Here is a 27,505-nt window from a genome sequence, read left to right on the forward strand (position 1 = left end):
TAATAGCATTTTAATTAAAATAAGCTAACTTCAAAACACTTAAGTGCCGCTTACAAAGCTTAAGTAGACTTCAAAGGAGTGGCAAGTCAATTTCATCTGCAGGGTTGGGGGCTATTTGCGCGCTAAATATCATTTGAAATCACTTAATTCGCTTTACAAAGTTTTGTTATAATTTTAATGAGAATGGGTCATTTTAGATAAAAGTACTACGACTTGAGTGTATGGGCAGTAACATTAAATGCATGTCCATGCAATGATATTTATCCGGGATTAAATGTGTGCAACATTCGAATATTATCAATGCACTTATATTTTTGTAGTTATGGCATGTATATTAAAATAACAGATACTTCAATAAAGTATATCAAATGAGATATTGAAGTCAGTATCGTTCAGAAGTCCACACAACACAGTTATTAAACTACAGCAATGACGGTACAGACAATATTATTCAAGATATCTGTTTCAGCAAGTTCAAAAAATAGTTTACTCCATATCAGAGAGGAAGTTCAGTCTATTAAAAGTGGTAGTTCCAAAGAATATTTGACAAGTTTTTTGAAAAAACTGGAGAGAAAATGTATACCTGTTCTATTTTTTAATTTTCGAAATATTTCACTTATGTATAAACATGTTGCTATCAGAGAGTGTCCAGTTCCCTCATACGAATGGTTCATATGTATAGTTGCCTGTAAGTATCCCATAGTATTACTTAAAAAATGTTGGTGTAGGATAGGTTAAGTTAGCATGGTAATATCAGCTATTAACCTATTGAACTAAACTCTTTTTATTGTTCTTTATCTCATTAAACTTTTTTGTATATGTTTATCTTAACGATATATTACATAGCCACCATACTCCACTTGTGTATTAGAATGAGACATATATGCATTTAGTATATAATAATTTATGAGCGAAGATAGTCGATACATCCGAACATGTTAATAAAATAATTTGTTTTAAATATAGTAATAAATTATTTTCTTATTTTTATTTACAAGACCAATTAGTCCGCTCATAAATTATCATACAATATTATTGGTCACAAAAAAAAGGTATAAAATACATTGAGTATATATACATTAATATATTCAATACACTCCACTTGAGTGTTAGAATAAGACACATATATATTTAACATAAGACTAGACTGAACGCACAGACTTGCTTATTACTATAATTATTCCTGCAATGTTCTCAAATTTTAGTACAAAATCCAGTAGAATTAAAAATTTATAAAATATACCGTACTCATCGGTGTGGACTATGAAGATTCTGACAAATCTTTTGATCTAAAAACCGAATCTAACCGAAAAGAAGACACTTATATCTTTCAAATAAAATCAAGGTCTCTCCCGTTGTAGGTATTCTAATAACAGATGGCAATAGAAGCCACAGATCTAGTATTCTACCCCAAATTTAAATCGGAATAAAACACAGCAAATGTACTTATACGTCACACCTACGCTAGAATCTATCTTCTCAGACAATCCTGGCTTATTAAAATTTAGCACGAAATAACATTACCTATCATATAACCTGCTCTCAGGTAAGTTTTATTGATAAGAGGTACCTTACCATAGTTGTAAGGATGAACCAGCATTTACCTGGAGAGTTGCATCTAACATATTATCCAATTTTTGTCCGCAAATTTCACTAAATAAATCTTATAGTAAATGCAAACACCACGGAGTCATTATCATCTATGCTGGTGGTATCAGGCAAAGATATTATCCGATTGTTGCAGCATGTCATAGTAGTACTCAAAGACCCTTGAAATTAACTTCAGTGAATATTATATTTTTATTGCCTGTGTGCAGATACATATATAATTTTTATTGATTTATAAGATTTAGTTGAGCGCAGATCTCAATATTGCAAACCTTCGCTAAGAAGATTTTCGGACATATATACCCAGAAACAGGATTTCAATACCAAGACAGGTACCAATCAATCTATTATACTAACATGAGATAAACTGTTAAAAACTACAAAGCTAGAACTTAAGTCAACCTATTTAAAAATATTAGATAAATTATAATCAAACTCATTTTTAGTAAATGTAAATGCACTTTAAGATTTTGAGTGCTTAGCTTTAGATCTTTGATATTAAGTTTTATATTTTTAAAAACCAATTTTTGTTTGTTTTTAAATAATTCATTTTAATATGGCATAGAGAATTACTAATTTCTTCAAGTGCATCAGTAAGACGTTTTGTGTTAATACCACATTAAGACACTAAGATTCAACCCACATAGTATGTAGTGTCAAATAAACTGAAATAAAATCAAAACCATAAGAAACCAACTTTACAAATCTGTACCAAGATCTGCCATTTGAAGTTTTCGACTTTGGTAAATTCCAAATGCACACAAACCCATTTACTCTTACCTCAAGCATTTATCAGCTGGAATATCTCCTTTACCAAAGGATTTCGAATATTTTGTGGTTAAAAGTAACAATGACAGCAGACTTTACTGCAAGTGTACCATGAGTAGTATCCTGCTTATGACATTCTAACAACAACATAAGCAGCTGCATATTCCCATATGTTGCCACTACTCGTAGTGTCGCTTACTTCTGCTGGGAAGGAGATGCAACTTTAGTTTGTGGTAACAACATAAACCAAGCAAAATTCACTTGAACTCAGCGAACTCCAAGTGAATATTTATGAGAGGAGAAAAAAATATTCCACATTTTTGCGCAATTTTGTCCTATTTTCGGTTTATTTCTGCTTTTCAGAGTTTTTATTTCGCCCAAGAAAATTGTTTGTAAATGACATTAAACTGATATCGCAGAGCGCGCTGCTTCAGTGCTCTTGAGTTTTTATTTTCAAATTTTGGCATAGTTTTTTTTTAAGTACGAGTACTACTATTTTCCCTCTCGACTATGATTTAAATTACAAATTTCATCTATCGAAGAGAAATTTATGTTTGCTTAGAACAAAAGTCAACAACACTAAAAAACACAAAGTTACGCTTGAAATGGGTCTACGTTGCGTATGAGTAACGTCGTTTTTAATTATGCGTGAATCTGGGAGTAATATTGATAATATTATTAAAATAGTATTTTATGTATTTAATTTCTTATGTATTTTTTTTAGCAAAAATTTTTTACATAGTGGATTTTTTTAATAACAATACTTTAATACTTTCAAGAACAAAGTTTATGTTGAAGAAGCTTGAGCACTTCAGCACTTTTACTCTTTATTAACTTGAGGTATCTTCAAAACCCCTCTTTACGCCTTGACTGGATTAATTTTTATCACTTTATCGGATTAAGCAATAATTGTCCTTAGATTTGCATACCTCCCCGAGAAGCCTGTAACCATTCTGAGATTCAATAACGCGATGTTAGTAAGTCTGTCAGTTTTCGCAAATAATTTCAAGGCTCTATCCTTTATGTATTTTTTGTGATCGGTTCAATCTTGAAGTCCCAGAGGATGTCATTCGTCCTAATGTATCATGATACCTTGAAAATTCTTCTCAGAGCCTGGCTTTGTGCAATTTCTAGCTGGCGAATAGTGCAAAATCTTTTCATTAAAATTTATATTCAGACATTTAGTTCTTTCATTATTACTTATTTTTATATATAAATACACCAGTAAAATTTTAATAATATAAAATAGAATACTGCTTTAATAATACTTTAATACTTTTAAGAAAAATGTGAGCAATTAATTATTTATATATTTTTATTTAAATTTATATTATAATACATCATCATCCATGACTATACAGTCCATGTAGGATCTAAGCCTGTTTAACAACAGTTTTCCATTCCTCTCTGTTTTTTGCTTTTCTTTTCAAATTTCTTATATTCATTACTTCTAAGTCCTGCTGCACACTGTCTTTCCATCGTATTCTTGGTCGCCCTCTTCTTCAGCTGGTTCCTACTTCGTTCTCATAAATCTTAAGCGGTGCTCTATACATAACTACATTAATGAAATTTTAATAAATTATAATTAAATATAATATGTTTTAATACTTTTAAGACAAAAGTAAACAATTAACTATTTATATATTTTTTTTATAATTTATTTTAGACAGTTTATATTTATATTTAGTTTTACATGTGACTTATCATCAATAAAATTTTAATTATATAAAATAAAGTACATTGTGTAAATGGCAAACATTAAAGCAATTATCAAAATTTTTGGATTTCAATAAAAGGTTTCCTCATTGTAATGAATTTTGAAAATTAGTGTTCTTTTTGTATCAAATGCTCATTAAAATCATAAATACCAGGAAATTTGTATGCGTCCCCACACTATAATGTCAATGAAACCGAATTATTGCCAATAATCGTTCTCTGTTCGGTGCAAATAAATAAATTTCTGAATTTGGCTGGTATTTTCGGCATTTATTCGTACTAATTTGCAATAATCCGCGGACAAACTTCACATCGAAATCATTGACTTCAAACACTGAAATGCACTCCTCAGTATATATATATATTTATATATATATGTATATATATATATTTGTACACACAAAATCGTGTTATGGAAATGTTGTTGAAATCGATAATTATTATGAGAAATTTTATTTAATGGTGTAAACTAAAGTATTTATATATTTTGCATTTTAATTCTCTGAGGATGTTGGCATTCATTTTATATTGGTGTGGTGGCCTTTAAACCACAATGAGTTCGTTGTACTTATACTGTGCAATAATAATGACGATAGCGAAGCTTTAAAAATTAATTATTTACTTATTTAGTTATGTATTTAAGTATGTGTAATGTAAACAATCAGATTGACGATTATTGAAATATGCTGACAATCCCAGAATACGAGTACACAGCATAGAATAATGCTAAGCTGTACATGCTTTGATACAATCTAGAAGACGCAGTAACGCAGTTGAGTTCTAGTTTAGTCCAATCAAAGTCATTCGTCAGTTGACTTTGGCTAACAATCTTCCTAAGCAACATTTTCGAAGAATTTATATCCTATTTTCACAATAAATAAATATATTGAGGACCTCAATTAATCCGACATCGGGAAACGTATAAGAAAAAGTCGTCATATGTCAGTTCATCAAATAATAAAACTACATATAAACAAAAATCTTGATTCTCTCACTTATCACTTACTTAACAAATAGGCTTCGTATTGCTTGTCAGCCACATATAGGCTCAACCAATCCTGTATAATTTTAAGATATTTTAACAATGATGTTGAAGAATGATGAGCCTCATTATTATATTGTCAAAGACTGTATATATCCTATAATCCTTAATGTTAGGTTAATTTAGATTGGAGTTGCTTGTGCTGTAAGACCACTTATGCTGAAATAATAATCGTTGTAGTACTACAGGATTAGCGTTTGCATACCTATGCGCAGACGAAAGGTCGGTGTACTTCCTCATTAGCTAACGATATACCCACCACGCAATTCTATACACTTGGCTAAGTCATAATTTGCAGAATAACAGCTCCGTTAGCTTCGAAAGAAAAGATTCCCCTAACATTTTGGAAGTTCTACTTGCCAAAGATGGAACGCAATTTCCTTCTCATCCGCACAGCTACAACCTCGAGAAAAATTATTATAGGATAGACCTAGTACATCCTAGATATACTAGAGAAGATGCATCTAGAAAATATATGAAAATATTTTTTAGGAGTTGCTTTTTTCTTTATAAATGTTGTATTTTTGTTTATATATTTGAAGGTGGGACTTGTTATAACAATTATCCCTCCCTCATGGCCCTTCATGAAATAAGCTCCCTCTTCTGATGTTTTGATTTTTGCTAAATACAATCAATGTGTAATATCCTATTATATTAATTATTAAAAGATTTTCATGTGATTTATATATATTTTTGCCTCAAAGAATATCAAAAACGACTTTGTGACTTTTCTAAACTTCTCATTTAAGACCTCGTTATTCAAAAGAACTAAATGATGGCAACTATGATTGTTTGGTTGGTTGGTTGTAGTAGCACGCCACTAGATAACTTCCATGTACCTCAATTAGTGATTATTCGCCGTACTGCTTCCACATTCCTCGCAAGAGCCCTAGTATAGAAGAATAAAGACTGAATCCATCCCGCCGTTGGATGCCAACTAGAGTAGAAACGTTTATTGAATTCTGGTATTGAATATTACATACATTATTGAAAGATCTTTAGTAATCTATTTATATCTCATATCATAAAGAATATCAAAATAATAATGACTTCTCTAACTTGAATATTTAAGAATCATATTCTAATAGGAATTAACAAATACAGTGCAAAAAAAGGTTTTCATAATTTTTTACGAATATTATTTAAATATTTTTAGTTAAAATTCCCAAAGCAGAATAAGGTCTTCGGTAAAGTTAATCAAAAAATTTTAACAATTAACATTTCCTCGTCTTTTTTTCTCATAAATCTGTTTAAACAACACCTACGCGACCACTTCTCGCTCATAAGGATCTATTCACATACTTGCTTCCGTTTATGTGTTCGTATTAAGATCTTTTCTTATTCTTTTGAATTAACTTGACTTGCATTTATTTCCAGGACTCCATTATTTTGCTGCATTTTTTATAAAAATAAATGCTTCCGTCCGGAATTAAATTTATCAAGAAACATAAAAAATGTTAAACAGTGAAATGCAATCAAAACTGGTAACCGCTGCAGTGGAAGAGTGGAAGCCGTAGTAACTCCAGCAAAATAAGGAACGGAAGCAATCAGCAAAATTTATTAATGCGTTGCTGTTCAGTGGTGGTTGCTGATGCAGCGACAATCCAAGCCACGATGAAGAAGTCAGCGGCTGTGGACACAACCAAGCACAGGAAAGCTCTTCTCCAGTCAACTGCTCTCCGCCAACTTTACAATTTCAATTTTCTTGCCAGTGCAATTTATGCTACCGCATTGCATTATGAAAGAAGTTGTTCCTACTTTACTTCATTTCAGTTAAACAGGTTCAATGGATGCGGAATGCGGATTGCGGGATGCGGGATGCGTTCTATGCAAAATATTGCAATAATAAAAGATTGTGCGATACTCATTTATCGTATCGGAGTAAGTATCATCGTTTTTGATATAAACTATATCTTGAATATGTATTGAAGATGAAAGATACTTGATATCTCAAATATTTCAAGCAAACGAAGAAGAGTGATTGTTTTAAGGCATTTTGCGATATTATTCCTTGTATTTTCAAAAATGAATTTAAAATTTGTGTTATTGTTAAAGTTTACATAAATTTATTTTTCGAAATTATTCGGAATTATTCGAAATTATTGCGAAGAGAACGAATATCTTTACTACAAAGATATATCTTCACATATTCATATCTGTGAATGAATAAGTAAACTTATATTCGGTTTTAATATTCTCTTCCATAATTATAAATTGGGTTTCTATTGTTGTGCAATTTGAACATAGCAACAATGCGATCCACTGTATTTATAAATATTCTTACTCTTACAAAATACTCTTACTCTTATAAAATATTCCAATATCTCATATATTATTATACTTTAAGCTTTTAGTTCAATAAAGACATTTAACGAATACGACGTTGTTCTTCGTTACGTTGATTTTGACTGGGTCACAAGTCAATAACACGTTTTTACTAACATCTATTAGAAGTGAATCCTTTGTTGACAAAGGAAACTAAATTCTTAATATAAACTATCGTTTTCAAGAAAGAAGTTTGAACAGTAGTGAATTGCAACAACAAAAAATTTTCGTCAATTTTAATTAATTGAGTTTTTAACTGACTATACAGCTGTTTCGAATATTGTCCAATATCCATCACCAATGGATCCTTTTATTTTTAATTATACGTAAATAATTTGTTTAAGACTCCAAGTATCTGAGTCTTATATCCAGTGTTATCTTATACTCCAGCAACTTCACTCCTAATGAGTTGCATATAAAATCTCATTGTCAAAACTACATATAAACATATGTAAACTATTATTGTTTGGTTTTAATTTTTTCTTGCCAAGAGTCACGTGTCTTTATGACGAAAAGAAACTATTAAAAAGTTAGTTGGATTCGAATAGCAAAAAGAAGACAAGAACAAAAATTTTTTTATGTTAATTTTTTCTTGCCAAAATTAACGAGTCTTTATAGCGTAAAGAAACTATTTAAATGTTAGATGATTCGAATAGCAAAGAAAAGACAAAGACAATAATTAATTTAATTAATTAAAGTTCGGCTGAACATACAACACTATTTCGAGTTTTTCCAAGTACTCATCATCAGTGGTCTTAGGAAATATTCGAATTTCTTGATAAGGTTTTCTTCTGCTCAAAAAGTGTCCGGATTTCGTTGTTTGTTAATTACTCCTTAAGTAATAGATCTTTTTTTTGTTATGTTGGTACACCCTTTTTTGACATATGGTACTAATTTGAGCGCCATCTGTCAATTAGTTTATTTACAGCAGCTGTTAATATGAGATTACCTCAAGTGCATTTAGCGATTTTTACTATGGAGAATTCTTGTTGTACGCGATTTTTTGACCAAACACGGCACCAATGTCATCGCTCATGCACCATATTCGCTAAATCTGGATCTGTGCGACTTTTTCCTGTTCCCGAAACTCAAATTGCCCCTTCGTGGTAAGCGTTTTGAATCTATTGAATTGGTAAAAGAGAATTCGCTGAAGGAACTAAAAGCCATACCTTCACGGGCCTACGAAAAGTGTACAGAAGATTGGGTTAAGCGTTGGCATATGTATCTCGATTCAGAAGGAACATATTTTGAAGGAGATAAAATAAATTTGGAATGAAATTTAAATTTGTGTGTTTTATTTACAAAATCCGAGTACTTTTTGAGCAGAAGGTATATAATTTTGTTGGATTACAAGTGCCATTCTTGGAAGTTATTGTTTTTAATTTATAAAATTTTCAAGTTTTTCTAAATATTACAATAATAAAATTCTTCAATAGGTAACTCTTATGTCCTTGAACTTTTTCACATTTCGACCATTTCCGCCACAACTCAAAAAAGAAAAAAAACATCGGTAATATCTTAATCGTTTTCTTATAAAAGGAAATAACAATATTGCGTAAACACACTCTTATGATGAGCCTAATTAATTTTCTCCAAATTAATTACGGAATACGTTGAGTGAGGATTGAATTCCTTCAGTCAAGGACACTCTGCATAAGCATGCGGCAAATGCCACAAGCGAGAAAAAAATTTCTTCTGCTAATAAAATGACTAACAACTCAACTTAAAAGATTGATTAGACTTTCACTCACTCTTATTTGTAAAAAAAAAAAAAAGACGTGAAATTGTATAAATTATATACTGACATACATACACACACCCATAGACTTCCTGTTAGCCGCAGTGTAGACGCATTATCCTGGTTAAATAAATTGCTTACAACCTTCGAAATTTGAAGCGCAAAATGCAATTTGAACTTGTAAATGTAAGTAATTTTTCTCAAAAACGAGGGCTGGATATGGAGCTGGGGTCGGGGCTGGGGCTGGGGCTGAGAAAAAAATAAATATTGGAAAAGGATGTCATCATTCAAAGACGATTGCTTTTTCTTGTTTTTAAGCGAATGATTGATTAAGACGATTTCGGCAATAAAAATGTGCTTACTCTGAGCAAAAATCTCTTTGCATTTGAGGTGAATGCCAGCAATCAAAAATGCGAAAAAATTATAAAATTATTCATGCCTTCTTTGAGTTTAATGCAAATTAGAAGAATTTGCTTAAATATTGCTTAAGTATGGGTTAAATATAAGCAAATTGTTTTAAAAACTTGGATTTTTAAGTTTTACAAATTTTTTGAATCGAACGAGATTTTGCTTTACTGTTTCTATGGAATTAAGCGGACACTTGTCAAGCAGTATCTTAGCTACATATAAGAAATAAATGTGGCGATTGAATGGACAAAAATGTATCTCAACGAAGCAGGTTGAATTCCTTAAAAAGTATTGAAAAGATACTTAGCTAAGGCTTTGCATATAAGCTCAGTTTAACATGATTAATGGGTCGCTCCAATACCAAGAATGAAAACTTTGTTTATATGCTACACTCAAAGACCATGGTAGTCTTCTTCAGGTATTCATATATAAATTTCAAAACAGTCAGCGCATAGATAATATCAATAATAAGCGGTATGACTATCCTATTTAAGTGCATGGGATCCAACTTGTTAAATCGATCGACTTGACTATATCCCTCATTTTGAAGGATTACAGCTGTATCAAGGCGGTAAGAAAAGCGACACAAAGATATGAAATCATCCACCGGCCAAAGATGAGCAGTTATACATTGGATTAAATTTCCTCCTCTTCCACGGCAAGGTCATTATGGAGAAGACCAAGTCTCATTACATGTTCTTTTTATACACAATGATCTATTGACATCAATACATTGGTGCATATTGGTATGGTTGGTCTTAGTAGCGACAGAGCTTCCTCTTCTATCCAAGTAACGCTAGGCATTGTTTTGAGACCACTTACCCGATTATGAAGGTTTCAGTTTAAAGATCAACCTACACGAATGATTCATAAAAATGATTATGCTCTAAATATATATGTTTAGGAGGTCCGTCAGGCTTTTAAGGTCGTGAATTTCCATAATGGAAAAAATTAGATTCAGTTAGGTTTGGTCATTTCAGTAGAAACTGTTCAGTTATTTTTCTGCCTTTTTCTGACAGTTTCAATATTTTTGGTTAAATTGGATACCCAATTTTTTAACATGGGTGACCACTATGACCCTCTAATACTGTCATTCTATGACTACTTCTACTTCTATTTTGGTTTTATTCAATAGGATTTTCGTTATTGGTAAATTGTAGCTAAGCCACGTTAGTTTAGATTATTGAGAAAAAAATTTTAATTAATTCAAAGTTGCCAGAAACCTGCCAGTGTAGAAACTATGTTATATAGAAGGTTCTCATTATTCTCCGATACTTTAAAACTACTTCTGATATCAGAAAACTAAATAAACTTGTTTGTAGGCAAATTCCTAATTTGATATGAAATTTCACTATCAAATAAGGATGATAATGCTTAGATTCGATCCAAAAGAACTCAAGAAAGATATTGTATCTTAAAATGATGCAATATTTATAATTATAAGTTAATCGATATATCACTTAGGCTTTAATTAAAACAAAGTGTAAAATACTTTAAACATCATGAAATAAATATAGTATATTCTTTTCTTATCAGTATAAGTAAACCGAGAGAACAAATAGTTACAAATTATTTGCTCTACCTTCTTCCATTTCCTTGATATAAATAAAAAAAAAAAATAGTTGCTTTAATTTTGTAATTAATTTTCTTTAAATTTATTTAACCAATTCCAGGCACCAATTTGTTATATTTCGATTTTAATATCGATTTTATAGATCAATAATTATCTAGCCTTATTGGTGAATTATTTACTGGTCTAATAAGCATCTTTACTTTTTGAAGTGGTGGAAGGCCTGGCCATACAATCTCTTCATATGGACAATTGAAATCGCTGAAAAAGAAAACATTTTATATATCTGCAATAAGTAAAATCGAACTGAAATACTTCTGGAAACAATTATTAGCCCAGCCAGCTGTCTCATGGTATAGAGCGCAATGTGTGGGATATAGATCGTTGTCCTCATCATAAGTCGAGAACTTTTGATTTATATGGTAGGAGAATTGATCCGTAACATTACCCCTGAATGAGCCCAACAAATTAAGCCTATATTTATCTACTTCATTCCCTATACCAAAAGAATCATATCTGGCGATATAGCTTATGTCATAGATATCTACCATAACTATGAGCAGCTCCTGAATTTGATTGGAAGTTAAAGCATATAAGTTATCTAAACCAATAAAGTAATTCGTGAATATGTTGCCAAAGCCTTCTTTGTATGTTTCCCAATCTCGGAAGAAATTAATTGAGTCATCGATACGTCTGTGAATAGTTAACCAGTCATTAACGCCTTCGAATTCATCGCAGTAAACAAGGAGCGGAGTTTTCAAATTGGGCAATTGAATTTCATAAACGCCACTGGATTTCGTTATTTGGGTTGCTTCAGCGCAAGTTTTCGGTAAGGATTTAGGATACCTGAGAGAAAATTATGATTAAAAACTTTTTTTTTTTGAATCTTTGAATGTAGCACTTACGGAAAGTACAAACTGTCAACAGTTTCCACTAGATAACCTAGTTTGGATAAAAACATGAAAATTTAATTGTTTTATTATTGCGAGGTCTTATTTAATGACTTCGCTGCGTTTTTATAATATAATTGAAATCTGAAATGTTCCAGAAGTACAAAGTTGTAGAAATAAAAGCAATCATAAAGAGCACTAAATTATTTGCAAGTCGGGTTAAATACTTTAAGTCTTCAGAGCAAGTTCTTAAGTCGGAATTGATAAACCCCTACGTCAGATGTGTATAACCAAAAGAAAAAGTCTTTGAGTCGGACCTATCAAATCTATTAGAGTTCTCTCAAGTAATATCATCTATGTAAAACTAAAAGAGATTCCGTGGAGAGCTTTTATATATTATACGCCTTCCCGACTGTTTTCTCTGGTCTACTCAGCGGTTGAATGTGGTGCGCCTGTATGACTTAACAGTTCTCACGTCAAACATATTAAAGCTCGACTTGACGATGAAAATACTCTGAGAGAATCTGAAGGTCGCTTCTTTAGAAGGTCAGTTTACATATTTATAATTTTATAATATATAAGATATATACATATATATATAAATTATTATATAAGTATATAATAACTATTTAACTCTTAATTTCTTTTTCTAGCGAATCGATATTTGATTTCGAAAGTCCTTTACTATGGATAAGAACAAATCTAAATTAAAAGACTGTTAAAAATTAATATTAATAATTAATAATTAATGAACTAACAAACAGTAATTATTGTAGAAACATTTTTTTATAACATATCTTACATTAATTCTCAAAACCTCACCTGGTTTTTGCACCTTAGTATCGACTCTAAAATATCACAGAAGTTTAGTATACAAAAATTAATTTCATTAAATTTTGATTCATTCTTACCGATTCTTATCGTCTAGAAAATTTTGTAGTTCTCTGAATTTTCTATCCAAATATTCCGTTGTTGCCTATCAAAATTTAGAAGTGTTAAATCCAATCAATTTATAAATGGAAGTAGGAATATTCTTACCACTGTTACCGATTCAGGCTTCGCATATCGAACGAAGCACACCAAAAAAAATAATTCCAATAAATATATTTTCATTTTCTGTAAAATTATAATAAGAACTAATTTTTAAGATATATAATATAAAAAAAAAATATTTCAAATATTATTTTAAAAAAATATAATAAATTATACATTCAGTTATATACTTTCCAAAATACTAATTAAGTGATTATACTTTATATTCCTTCCGAAATCCGTTAGAACCGTTCTGGGTTTAAAATTGAACTGTTTCTTTTTCTAAATTCTCTTCAAAGATAATTTCGAACCCTGAAAAATATATATTAATTATCTCAATATGCTTATATAAATTAATACCTTAATTAGTTTCGTGTGATAATTGTGCAATTTTAAAAAATTTCAATAGAAGTGAAAAGTTCTGTTTTGAAAAATTTAATTATAAATATTTATTGTGAAATCAATTATATATAATACCGAACTAAAAATCAATTAAATAATGAGATTGTTGCGAAATAACGACTTCCTGTGACAAATTGGAAAACAGTCCAGATATACAAATCTTTTTAAAAAACTAATAATTTCTTATATAATTTTTAATGACAAAATTTAAACACTTTAATTGTAATTTTTTATGATAATTACATCTCATTAAAGAAGAAGATTGGAAAAAAAATAACAGAATAATATTTGGTGGTCTAAGATTATTCTCACATTGCTCAAAGCATGTGTCAGTATTCATATGATGTTTTAAATCATATAATTACCTTCCTTTAATAAAACAATTAAGCGATATGTTATAAATTTTACCCTCTATATATTACATTATCCTCTAAAATTGTTTTCATTTCAATTGCGAAGTAAACCTCTTCACTTGTCTCATGCAAGTAGTCAGTACTTCCTCTTCCAATTCACTTATTGAAGCTTTAAAAGATACAGTGTGAGTTTTGTACAGAGTAATATCACTTCTTAGGAATATTGTGACAATAGGTCTTACTCACCGATATTAAAAGGTCAATGACTGAAACCCCATTCCAATAATCAGGAAATAAAGAATTAGAGAAGCTAAACATTTAAATAAGTCAATTTATCTACCACAGATTGAGCTCGGTTTTGCACGTCAGTTAATAGTTGAATATAATTCAAAAGAAATGGAATAAAGAAATGCATGGATGAATGGAAGATAGAATGGAAGTCTTTTTTACAAAAATAATTCGCAGATGGTTTGTTCAAATCAGTGATTGTACAGGACAGTATTAACAAAAACATCCAATACTAAAATATCTAAAATATATAAAAATATAACACATCAGCTAAAACCTTCACAGCTGAACCAAAAATATTTACTACAAGACTTTCTTAGGAGCACCGCAGAACTATAAAAAAAAAATACATTTAATTTTTTCTTCAATTTGTGCAGAAGATTTTCTGTGAAATACTTTCAATATTAAAAAAATTTAAAGGTGCTGATAAAATATAAAAACCAATTAATGTTAAATAAAAACATTTTTTTAAAATTGCTTCCAAAAGCTTATGTTAACAGAAATATTTTAACAGAATAAAATGCATGTACAGCACTGGAGTGCTAACCAACAATAGATGGCGCACTTTCCTAATAAATGAGAAAAATGACCTAAATCTAAAATATTATACAATTTATTTTTATTTTATCTAAAATTAATCATTTTCAACAAAAAAAAAATTCATGAATTTGTGCTTATATACAAATATCTTGAATAAAATATTGTGTGTGAAAAATATATTCACAAAACATAAAAAAATCGAATAATTTTTAATTGCATACTTTTAGGGTGCAGATTTGTAATCGTTAAATAGAAAGTAACGATTTTTTAAATCAAATTTATTTTTAATATTTAACACTGAAATATTAGTAATAAATATCTAAAATATACGTGTTAAATTTTAGAAACTACTTATGATTTTTTTAACACCCAATGTACACAAAATGTATGATCATGTTTGAATGTAAGTAAATGTCAAGATCACTAAAAATAAAGTCAACTAAACTTTTAATAAAATTTGATTTTCTCAAAATTAATTTAAATCAATTTTGACTCGAATGTCAATGACACAAGAACTACCATGAATATATTTCATTATTTATTCAACTTAAAATATTTTCTAAAATATATGAATAGTGTGTTCGTTTGTTCGATATTTTATTACTCATACATAAAAGCGTAGGAATAGGAATAAACGGGGTACCTGCTCTCGAAGGAGCGAAGCACTGCGACCATGGTTGATATTTTGTGCTGCAACAGATCCTAACCGAACAAAAAACATTCCACCTTCCGATGGACAGCCAAAATGTTGGCCGTTGAGGACCTCCTAATGTCAGAAAGGTAGAACAGCTCCCGATCCAGTGACCTCCTCTTGGCCTAGATCAAGGCTGGGCAGTTACAGAGAATGTGACTGAAAGTCGTGTCTGCTTCTAAACAGAGTCAACAATCCATCTCTTTAGGCAAACCCATTTTGCTAAGGTAATAAAGCAGTTCATGGTGACCCGTTAAATATCCCACTACCAACCTCAATTCTGTTCTGCTGAAGAAGGATACCTTACCATAACTGTAGAGATGAAACAGCTTTTTAGCCTGACGATTATATGGAATGTCGTGCCAGTAGTGACTTCTTTAGGCTGAAAACTATTTATCAATCAGAGACCTAGTTATAGACCAACTTAATCCACAATATGACTCCGGTCCATAGATTTGAATGGCGGATCCTGACCTCGCAAGACTTTCAGGAGGACAGAAGGGCAGACATAAAAGCGTAAAACTTTACTTAAAAAGTCTGAGAACATTATCTGATTTAATAAACTTAACTCATGTCCTTATTCATTTTAATTATTTATTTTAATCATTTTTATTTTTTGATTTAAATTCGAAATACACAGATACATTTTTATTAACATTTTCCATAAATATATTTTCAATTTTTTTAAATTTCTTGAAAGCATGCTTATAAGGATTGTTTTGGGGTTTGCACACAGACTCAGCATTGCAAGGCTTTATTTAAATTTTAAATATTATTTAAACATATGTAAATATTTTTTTTTCTATTTACTTATATCTATAAATACTTTTATAAAAAATTGTAAACTTTTTAAAAAATCAAATTGGCTTGTTGTATTTTTTTTAATGTACTCGTAATATAAATAACTAGAAGTAAATAAAAAACTATAAAAATAAATATTAATCATTATACGTTTATATATGTATGTATTGATTTACCAAAAATTAAATTTTTAATTTATTTTTAATATTTAATTTTAAAAATATGTATAAGATATTATGTTATAAAGACATAGTTTATAAACATAAGAATTCACATAATATTATTGTTTTATATACTTCAGGTGGTTCGATTAAATTTTTTTCAAATATTTGTTTTATAATAATTAAAAAAAAAATATAATTTAAATAGTAAATTATTTAATTAATTTAATTAATTTAAATTAATTTAATAGGTTTGGGAGTTTTATATAGAGCACTTCAAGGTTTTATAAATGTAACTACCTCGACGTATTTTTGAATTCAGTGTATACTGCAGGGACGAATAGACAATAGAGCTGGAATCTTAAAAGTCCACTTCTACTTTAACCTCAATTGACAAGTGTGAACTAACACTAAGAACATGATCTAGCTTCTTAACAAAATAGAAAGTTTATAAGTTTTATAAAGAGGACAAAAGACAGATCTATTCCATCTTTTTAACAAAAAAGAAAGCTTGTAAGCCTTACAAGAAGGACTAAAGACGGAACTATATTCGCAGTAAACTACATTTTTTGAATGTAATCCTTTCTGGAATCTGAAATTAACTAATTTTGTCTTTTTATTTAGAGTAATTGCAATAAATTAAAATAGAGTATAAAAGGTAATAAATTATTATAATATACAGTATAATGTTTAATAATAATGATAATATATATAATATAATATTATTATATATTATAAATAATAATATATATAATTCAACAGTTATCACATCATCTAAGAGAAATGACGTGGAGTCACTTCTAAATCATCATCTGAAGAGATAGTAGCACAGATTAAGATCTTTAGGTAGGTAAGTTTCAGGTGAGATGTCTCTATATATCTTTAAATCATGGGATACATAATATCAGACGTATTCATATGCTCTTAGGTTAATACTCTTCTCTTGTCTCCAAAGCAAAGTGAACCAGTCACAAAAAGTCAACAGAAATTACATCATCTATAGAGAAGTGACAAGGGTCACTTGTGGATCATCATCTGAAGAGATAGTAGCACAGATTAAGATCTTTAGCTAGGTAAGTTTCAGGTGAGATGTCTCTATATATTTCTATATCATGGGATACATGATATCAGAAGTATTCATTTGCTCTTGGGTTAATACTCCTCTCCTGTCAACAAAGCAAAGTGAACCAGTCCCAAAAAGCCAATGGAGTCACTACTGGATTGATTCTTTTCTGAATTGATGCTTTTCTTTCTTGATGCCTTTCTTACAAGAAAACAAACAAGAACCTTTTCGTTTCTATGGAAGAATCTTTTTGTTTCTTTAGAAGATTTTTTATATATGTAGATATTTATATATAATCAAATGGAAATTAATTTGTTTTAATTAAGAAGATTTCTTATTTTGCTTCTACTATTAGAAAGAAAAGAAAAACATTTATTTAAACAAAAAATTATCAGGTCGTTGAAATGGTCCTTAAATTATAATTCTTCTCTTCTAATTCTCTTAGTACTCTTAATATCGGAAGATAAAGATGGGGTAAAGGAGAAGATTGAGTAGTACATCTAACCTGAAAATGATGTTTAATGAAACTTTTTACTTATTAAATACTTTTTTAAGCAAATATATAAAAAGTAATAGTTTTAAAAATAAAAAACTAAAGCATTCTTCCTCCATTTAAATTTAATTTTAATTTCTTTCTTAAAAATTGACTTTGAAAATTAGTTCAATAATTTTTAAATGTAGGAAAAAATTTCCAATTCTTTAATTTATTAACCAATTTAAATAAAAAAAAATATTTAATTTTTTTTTAATTTTTATTGAATTTCCACATAATTAAAAAATAAAACAGCTGCGCCAATTAACATTCGTAGATTTGCGGTGTTTGTTGAAAACAATTATTTATAATACAATATCAATTATATAAACAATTAAAAAAAATTATTAAAAATTATTTTCACTATAAATAAAAAATCACAAAAAAATTATTAAATTATATTCTTATCGAAAAAAAAAAATCTATTTAATTCCAGTAAATTTAATTGAAATCAATTAAGCAAAAATGTAAGAATATTTTTATGTCATTTAAATATATAGAAAAATACTAATAATATGTTTATGTAATAGCGCATATTCTTTTTTTTATAAATAAATACAAATATTTATACTTTTTTTTATATGTGAATTTTTTTTCTATAATAAAATTCGAATATTTGCGGTTATGATTTTTTCCGTTGCAAAAATAAAAAATTAATTTATTGCATTTACAAAAAAAAAAAAAATAATTTTAACTCTTGTAAAATTAGCATAGAAAACACTTATATTATAAAAAAATAGTATATTCATTATTATTATTATAATTATTTTAATTATTAATATTAATATTAATGATAATCAAATTTGCGGCTGTTGCTTTATGGTCAACGTGCATTTGCAGTTTTACAATTGAAATGATTTTTATTATTTATTTTTGTTTTTATTGTTTTTATTTATTTTACAGCTTATAAAATTTATTTAAAACTTTAATGTGTGTGTGTGTGTGTTTTATTAAATTTATTTTCATTAAAAATTAAAATTAAATATTTAATTTTGTATTTAATATCTAAATTGTCCCTTCTTCCCTCTTTCATTGTGGTAGACGCGTAGCGGCGAATAATTGCTGTTGCCATTGCCGTTGAGAGCGGCCCCAGCGCTGCCATTGCCTCCGGCTCCCGTTCCATTGGTGCCGTTGAAGTTCTGCGACGCCGAGCCGGCCAACAACTCCTCGACGTGTTGCGATTTGGCAGTACAACGAGGCGCCAATATCAAATTGTAAATAATGAAGTACACAACGGCGATTATGCAGGCCGTGATAGCCAACCAGGTGTAAATTTCCTCTGCTTCTATTTCAGGCTTTTTTTCATGACGTGCGAGCCCAATCATGGCACCAAAGCCCTTACCTGAAAATGTGCGGAAAAAAGAGTAAATAAATAAATTGTCTGCAATAATAATCTACAATATTGAAAGAAACTATATAAACTAGTAAGGGTCATGTCAAGGAAAATTGAATAACTAGTGCCTTCCACTTCTAAAAAAATTATAATCACTATGTTGTATTCAGAATTCTTGAAATGTTTCCAAAGATCCTTCTTAATGTATATAAAATACTAAGTCCTATATAATTAATATTACATAGGAGTTAGGTCAAAAACGCATCTGACCTTTCGATGAATTTCTGAAATATAAGTTTCCAGAACATTAATGACTAGATTGCAATTTTTTAAACTCCCTTGTCTTTGTAAAGCAAATCAAATTTTTAGGCAGACTCATCGCCATTGAGCATAAGACATCAGGCCTTACAACAACTTTCTGGATAGTGAATTTCCAAAAAGCATTATAAAGAATTAACTCTGATTAACTCAGTCCTGTAAAACTGACAGTACCCAAGGATTTTTGCCGAGCTCTCGAGAGAGCCGGGCAATTACACAGTAGATGCTCCACAGTTTCCTTTGCATTCGGGTTATGTGGTAGATTGCTTTAAATTTCTTATGATAGTCTTTGACTGGTACATAAAATTTCTATATAATAAATTTTCATTAAAACTTTTTCTCAAGTCGCACTTAAATGAATGCAGCTCCTAACTTCAATGCTTCCTGCTAACCTGTCTATCTATTTACAATACTCCTCCAACTCCTTACTTAAATAAATTTATCACATGAAACACTTTAAATTTTATACACACCCAATCCGAAGAAAGCCAACACAGCAATTGCCTGTCCGGTGGCAGTAAGTTTCCTTGGCATTACGTGTCGCATGTACAAAATTATTGCAATCCAAATAACTCCAATCACCAATGGCTCAATGGCCTCCATAACAATGGTTAACCACTGTGTTTCTTCGCCAGTAAGTGCAGTAAATCGAATGATAAACAAAGCGAAGCCAGCAATGAAAATATTCGAATGTCCGCAATACTCAATGAATTTGTCCACATTGAAGAATAACACAAATACCAAAATCAATCCAGCATATGTAACAGCTGAAGGATCGGTAAATGTCCAACGCAGGAAACTATGAATGCTGCTCCAGAACATACCGAACAGTATGGAAATGAGTGTCAATAAAAATATTTCTGGTCCATAACGACGTATTGCCGACATGGGATAAACCAACATGCCGGTCTTTGTGTGCCACCACCACTCAGGTGGACTTAATGGCATATTCGTTGGTAATAGTAGGACAATTGCACCCAAAACAAAGCACACAATAACCAAAATTAACGCTACCAGAGCAGCATCGTGCTCTGTAGATTTACTAAAGAAGAACAAATCAAGCGGCGAAAAGATTAGTACATAACCAATAGCACCCCAAGCGTATTGACGACAAACTTCACCGCGTCCTTCAGAGGTTTCACGTACCGCAATCACAATCATACTATTGAGCAAAGTTAAAGCAGCCATTGGGAAGATGTCACCCAATAGGCGTATTACAGTGTAACCACCCAGTGTTGTGTCCAAGTCACCGATTGTCTGAAAAGGCCAGAGTCATTTGAATTTATGTGCACAGCAGCAATAATGCAAACGGATGCTTACCTTAATGCATTCACTATCAGCCAACACGCTGTCCTCGCTGCCATACGGATCAATCACATGACACTCAATCATGGGTTTGCACTCGCCGTTCTTGAATTGCAACATGTAGTCCACCTGTTCAAGGGGGATTTGACATTGGAAGCCATCTGTAAGTACAAAAGTAAATGGGATAAAAATGTGAAAAACTTGTGCGGTTGCAAGTCAACTTGTGCTGCAAACGTTTCACTGTAAGGTTCAGTGGAATAAAATTGAGGATAAGAAAAAATTTAAAAAGTTTTTTTACACCAAAAAAATTTTTCAGTAAAAAGCAGTTAAGTGGAGTTTAACTCACCCAAAGGATAATTGCACCATTCAGCACTGTGAGTGTCATTCTCCACATTGGTTGCAGCTCGTAGTACGGTATTCACAACAATGTTTTTCGTGTCGTCTGTGTAGACATGGCATTTCTTCACTACGCTCTTGCCATTGTCATCCTTCTCAGTGATGCATAAATGTGGTGGTTCAACGTACACCTTACTGGGTGCTTTTTTGATAGCACGTGCTGTACGCACATGACGCGGTTCCTCTCCGCTCAACAGCTCACCGCCAAACTCCGACAACACTTCCGACACTTTAGCCGCACGCTTGGAACGTAAGCTCTCCGTAACGGCTCCAGTGGATTCATCTTCATAATCGGATTCGGAACTGTGATCGGCGGATGGCGATGGTGTGGGCACGTTTTCCAACCAAGGCGTATACAAATTCTCGTACTGAGTTGGATCTTGACAGGTATAAGTGCAGTTAGTCAGATTCACCTTACCAATCTTTCCTTTCCAGTGATGGCAGGTAGCATCTTCGGAACAACGTTCTTGAAATATAACAGCACCATTGACATCACAACCGAAGCTCACGCGTGGAAAATGTGGATCGTGTCGCTTTACTTCAGGTATTGCAAACAAGCAAGCATAAATGATGGCTGCCAAGATGAGAAAAATGGCGGTTAGTGTTCGCAAAACGACACTGTACCGAACCGAGTTCTTGGCTACCAAGCGATCGGCCAATGGACCAGCAATCAATGGGCCGATTATTGAGACAAAAGGTGCTATGATGCTAATATTGCGATATTCCACAAAGTTCAGCCCGAGTAGACGAGGTTTGATGGCATGTAACACATGGAGAGCGGTTATACCTAAAGGAAATGATAAATTAGCTTTATTGCAGGTATTATTACTTCTCACCGTACTTACCACTGATAACGAAGAATATCACAACTTTTAGCGATATTAAGCTCTTGTTCACACGTGGGTTATCACGTGTAGCACCCATTTTGAACTTAAATGCTTAGCGTTTGAGTATTTGGTTTTATGTGTGGGCGTATGTTAAAGTCTATAATTTTTGAGTAATTGAGTACTTTTTGTGGCAGGATTCGTTTCTGTGTAGTGAGTCAAAGCAGTGTTTTCGTTAATGACACTTTTTCATTATTTGTGTATCGAATTTCTGATTAAGAATTTCATCTGAAATCAAATAAAATTAAACTAAATTAGTTAAAAATACTTAAGGGTACGGATTAAAGAATCTGTTCGTTATATTCATTTTTAAATATAGGTATGCATACATATGTATATTTATATATATGCAGATTTTTTTTTTGGTATTGCAAAGACCGGCATTTTTATCTCAAAGTGATGTCTTTTTATTATATTCACATTCAATATACAATGATAATATTATAATACTTTAGTGCACTTATCAATAATCGAGACGTAAAGTTTTCGCTCAATAGATTCACTTTTTGTTGGATATTAGAAATAGATTAACTTCAATAAACTATCGGAAATAAACTAATTTCTCTATATGTCCTCTACAGTAATCATAGAAAAAAACGGGCAATGACCGTCTTAGGGTCATTTAAATTACCAGGTTTCTAATAGTTATCTTCTGTGACACAAAACTCTAGATCTCGCTTAATTAAATGATAACCTAGCTGGAACGACTAAATCTGTTTCAAGACAGTCACAGAATACGAGCGGATATGATTAGAATCTGCAGGTGTTAGCGTCTTTTAGTCCCATTTTTGAAAACTAAGTTGGGTGTTTGTAGTTAATAAATAATAAATAGTTAACAAGATCTAATCCAGTTAAGAATTAACAGATTAATGTTTGTATAAAGTTCAGTTAAGAATTAACAGATTAATATTTGTAAAAATATATTTATATCGCATACAAAATATTAACCATTTTATATTGTTGAAAAATTCAGTCAATGCTTCATACTTAGTCGTTAAGCATAAGTTAAGTTATTATAGAAACTTAAGTTGCGATCATCAATAAGTGATAGCTTGTAAATAAACATCAGTTCCTGTATGTATAGGTCTTTTAAGCTATTATTTATAAAAAAAATTTTTAGATGTGGCTTATGAAAGCTGACTAATTAATATTATTCCTACGTTAACTATCCAAAAACACTATCGCTTTAGCTTATATGTATATGTAGTATCTATTCCATTTATCTAAAGCAAATATTTCAAGAAGTATAGACAAATATTTCAGAAAATATAGTAATATTCTTATATTTTGATTTCTTACATATCTCACATTTAGTTGACTTACTTAAGTAAACTTTAAGGTAACCCTAAAAATTAATTTGATGAAACTGATAGATTGAAAAACACTTGTTGAAAATTTACAAACTTTTGAACTTTTATACCGAAAACTCTTCATTATATTTCACAGTAAAGAACTACGGAATTTCAATAGATTTGCAAACAAATAGATCAACTTACAAGACAATTCGATTTAACCTTTTAATAGAGTTGGCCTCCACACTAATCCACTTTTCATGGCTCAGATTAAATTTAAAACCAGCCACAGGAAATTATTGAATTGTGGTTTGTCGTTAGACAAAGTTAAGGAAAACGAAACGAAAAGTATGTTTATGCATTTACATTTACATTTACTTACATTCATACAAACTAACGCATGCACATCTCTGTACTTCTGTGTACTTATAAATGTGTATGCATAGCGAGGCAATGCTTTTGCAAAGGTAAAATCTGTTATTCTAACAAATCACAAATCACAAAACACACGTCAACTTAAATTGCAACAACAACTATGTCAGTCACCGAATGAGGTCTCTTAGTATTGATACAAGCAGAAGCATTGATAATGGCAAATAACAACAACAACTTCTTAAATTTTCACAGTCCATAGTGGCTGCGGAAGAATTAAAACGCAAACAAAGCAAACCCACAAACTGAAATGTTTAAAGCAACGGACGGACGAGTGAAACAATGTCAAGTTGAATTCTTATTAGCACAGAAAAACTTAAATTTATGTGAAACACACACACAAGCACACGAACACGCATGTGGAGTTATATGCAAATAATATACGCACAATTTTTTTATTCACAATTACAACAAAGAAATTATACCAACAAAAAAAAAAAGGGAAGTATTATTTGCTAAGAATAAGAGTAGCAAGCGATAAACAACACAGTATACGTTTAATGAAGATAACGGGGAAGGGTAAACTTTCTACAGTAAATTAATTGTCAATTAAACTGGCGGTGGCCCCACACACATTTTGGTGTACGCATACACACACTCACACACATACTCACGCATTTGAGCGCAATTGTTAATGTGTGTCTTTTCAGTGGATCATGGGGTGTCTGTGTCGGTGTCAGTGTCAATTTAATTACATTTTACACCAAAATTAACAACTACAATAACAACAATGCACATGAATTAGGTTACAATGATACAATAACAATTACAATTAAAATGACAACAACAAGAACAACAACAACAACTGCTACAAAACCGACTTCAAAGCGAATTAAGAAAACATCACTCAATTAACATAACATTTTTTTTCGTACCCGTAGCTGTCATGTGTTGTTGTTGTTGTTTTTTTCTTTATGTTAACTGTTAATTATCAAAAAAACACTCATGTTTTTATTTATTAAAATTTAACAGCAAATAAAAAAAAAACTCTTTTTTTCATTATTCACTCTTCATTGTTCAAAAGCACATCGGTTCCATTTGACAATTTTTATTTAAGAAATTCTCACGCATTTATTAAACCAATTTTAATAATTAATAATTAATTTTGGTCTCATTAAGCGGGTTTAATTTTAGCCTTTAATATCCTATCAGTACATTATACAATCCCCCGGAACCTCACCGACATATTTTACTCTCTGTATTCATACATAAACTCAGCGGTGGCAAGACGTAGACTTCATTACCTTGGAAGCGAGATCTTAGTCCCAAATCAAAAAGGTAAAATTAACCCCTCAGCTATTAGGAGATTTATAAATAGTCAAGAATTGTTTTAGTGACCTCTTAGGCGCACAATAGATCCCTTGGGTTGGGCTGTATTCATAGCCTATTATTAAATAATAATAATAATGAAATAATGAAACCCAATTTAATGAAGTCGTAGAGTTACGAACATAAGTTTTAATTTAAATGATTCTATTCTGCAATCAAAACTTAAGTCTCAATAATGACTTAAGTTATACTTAAATTAACCTTTTTGCTTGATTAATTAATACTTAAACCAGATTTAAAACTAAAGTTACGCGGTGAAATCGGTCCTAATAGTTTTAACAGTTTTGCATAATCTAAAATTGGTTTAGTTAAGAAACAATATAAGCACTTCATGGGATTTAAATTAAAACTAAATTAAGTGATGCTTAAATTATTTGTTTTCCTCATTTAATTCATACTTTATTAGTTTCGAAACTTAAGTTACAAATATGAAATCGTTTCAAAAAGCCGTAACAGTTAAGCATAATCCAAAATTAGTTTAGCTATGGAACACCATGCGCACTCCATGGGATTGAAATCAATACTGACTTAAGTCATTATTTTTGCTGACTTAATTCAAGCTAAAATCAATTTTAAAACTTAAGTTACTACTGTGAAATTGTCTCTAATTAGTTTAGCTACCGAGCAATCATGAAACTAAGGTCAATTTTGGCATAAGTAATGCTTAAGTAATTATTTTTGCTAACTTAAATCGTATTTAAGTCAGTCTCGAGACGTAACTACTAAAATGGTTTTAATAGCCTAATATAAGCACTTTATTTAATTGAAATCAGATTATGATCATATTGAATGTGAATCGATCTTTTTGCTTAGAAAAAAATGTCTATAATGGAAAGCACATAATGGAAAATTTTAGAAATAATGCGATAGTTGGCTTAGTGGACAGTAGCTGACGAAAAGTGTTCAAAGTAACAAAAATCATAAATCATAAACGTCAGAAATATAGTATGGACACACTTCTTGGCCGATCTCATCGCTGTATAAAACTGAAATGGATTTAAAGACCTTTAAAAATAGTTTAAAGATACTATCTGTAGATGAGAAAATTTTTTAGTTCATTTCTTTTTCTTGATTGTTGGATTACTTTATTAAACAAATTATGTGTACCTATAAATAGCTAATGAATCTGGTATCGACATCAAAGGCTTTCTTCAAGTATTTAGTTCTCTATACTTCTTACATAAAATTTTTTTTCATATGTTAAAGGATCATGTAGAATCGTCATCGATCTATTACATTCAGGTGCAAGTCATGACTTCATGGCTCCTCTTCTTATTGATTTTTCAAAGTATAATATTAATACTTGGGCATAGTCAGGGAGGACGGTAGTTTACATAAAACTGTGCCCGAAGTAATATTTCACAAAGAATAGAGGAGCTATGAGGTCATGTGCTCATTACATGCTTACAAATGTAATAGATCGATGTTGATGATATGAATATATCAGTAAACGAAGAGCAGATTTTCGAGTTTATGATTTTTTTTTAATCTTCGTTAACATATAAGCAAAACTTTATGCTTATTTAATGTTAAATATCCTTTTTTTATAAGTTTCCAATAAAAGAATGGATTCATTTTAAAATGTTGTCCTTTTGCCAAGGTTCTTAGGTTCGACAATTGATCCAAGTTTTTAAGCGACATAAAGATTGTAGAGAGCGATTTCAGTAGAGAGTGCTTTAACAAGATTTTCCATATTTGGCAACTTATGTAAGTATTAAGTCTATTTTTATATTATGTATCTTCTTTGGTGTTTTCTTTAATATTTTTTGCACCTCATTACGATAGGATAGAGCGTGAAAATGTTATTACTCTGCATGTTCCATTAGTTTTACAAACACTCCCTCCTAACAGTAGACCTGAGTAACTCAATCTCATAGAGTTTCAGTACTTCACTTTTGTTACAAATGAAGTGTTAATTTGATTTCAGTTCTCAACAACCAAATTGCATTTAATTTATCTTTTTTAAATAATTACCCAAGAAGAAATACTAATTAAATTTGAATTAAATTCGTTTCTTGTACTTTTTAGTTGATTTTGGATACAAGCTCAGCATCCAAATCACAGATGTGTAAATTAAAGTTACATAAATCACAGCAACAACAAAAGGAAAAGACCTTGCAAGAGGTCATAAATCATTCATGAGATGTACGAGTGATGTATTTAAATGCTTGTTTATTGTATTTAGTGTTTCATTAATTGATGTGATTCTGCACTTGCTGAGATACTCGTACAAGTAATCGTAACAATCAAAAACTATTTTTACAGTTGCCATAGCATGGATACACTTA

At 30.6% G+C, this 27,505-nt stretch overlaps 2 protein-coding genes across 4 annotated transcripts in view; both read right to left on the reverse strand.

The window, feature by feature from the left end:
- Positions 1-11,227: 11,227 nt before the first annotated feature.
- Positions 11,228-13,374, reverse strand: LOC119673502 (angiopoietin-related protein 1-like). The gene is made up of 7 exons (XM_038084797.1): positions 13,289-13,374; positions 13,104-13,201; positions 12,977-13,041; positions 12,888-12,913; positions 12,081-12,117; positions 11,491-12,021; positions 11,228-11,436 (listed from the first exon to the last, which is right to left on the reverse strand). The coding sequence occupies exons 2-7, from the start codon at positions 13,176-13,178 to the stop codon at positions 11,322-11,324; spliced, it is 849 nt and encodes a 282-aa protein (XP_037940725.1). The 5' UTR covers positions 13,179-13,201; positions 13,289-13,374; the 3' UTR covers positions 11,228-11,321.
- Positions 13,375-18,871: 5,497 nt separating this feature from the next.
- The window catches only part of LOC119668953, a 44,057-nt gene continuing 35,423 nt past the window's right edge, over positions 18,872-27,505 (reverse strand). For 2 of the 3 annotated variants that reach the window (XM_038078646.1, XM_038078647.1), the window contains exons 2-6: positions 22,126-22,392; positions 21,231-22,067; positions 20,900-21,045; positions 20,053-20,836; positions 18,927-19,270 (exon numbers count right to left, since the gene is read on the reverse strand). In XM_038078646.1, coding sequence (XP_037934574.1) covers positions 18,927-19,270; positions 20,053-20,836; positions 20,900-21,045; positions 21,231-22,067; positions 22,126-22,204 — 2,190 coding nt within the window. In that variant the 5' untranslated portion in view covers positions 22,205-22,392. Of the gene's footprint in view, positions 19,271-20,052; positions 20,837-20,899; positions 21,046-21,230; positions 22,068-22,125; positions 22,393-27,505 lie in introns of those variants that run through there. The other variant, XM_038078649.1, reaches the window with a different exon arrangement.

Source organism: Teleopsis dalmanni, chromosome 1, assembly GCF_002237135.1.
Source record: "Teleopsis dalmanni isolate 2A chromosome 1, ASM223713v2, whole genome shotgun sequence".
NCBI classification, from domain to species: domain Eukaryota; kingdom Metazoa; phylum Arthropoda; class Insecta; order Diptera; family Diopsidae; genus Teleopsis; species Teleopsis dalmanni.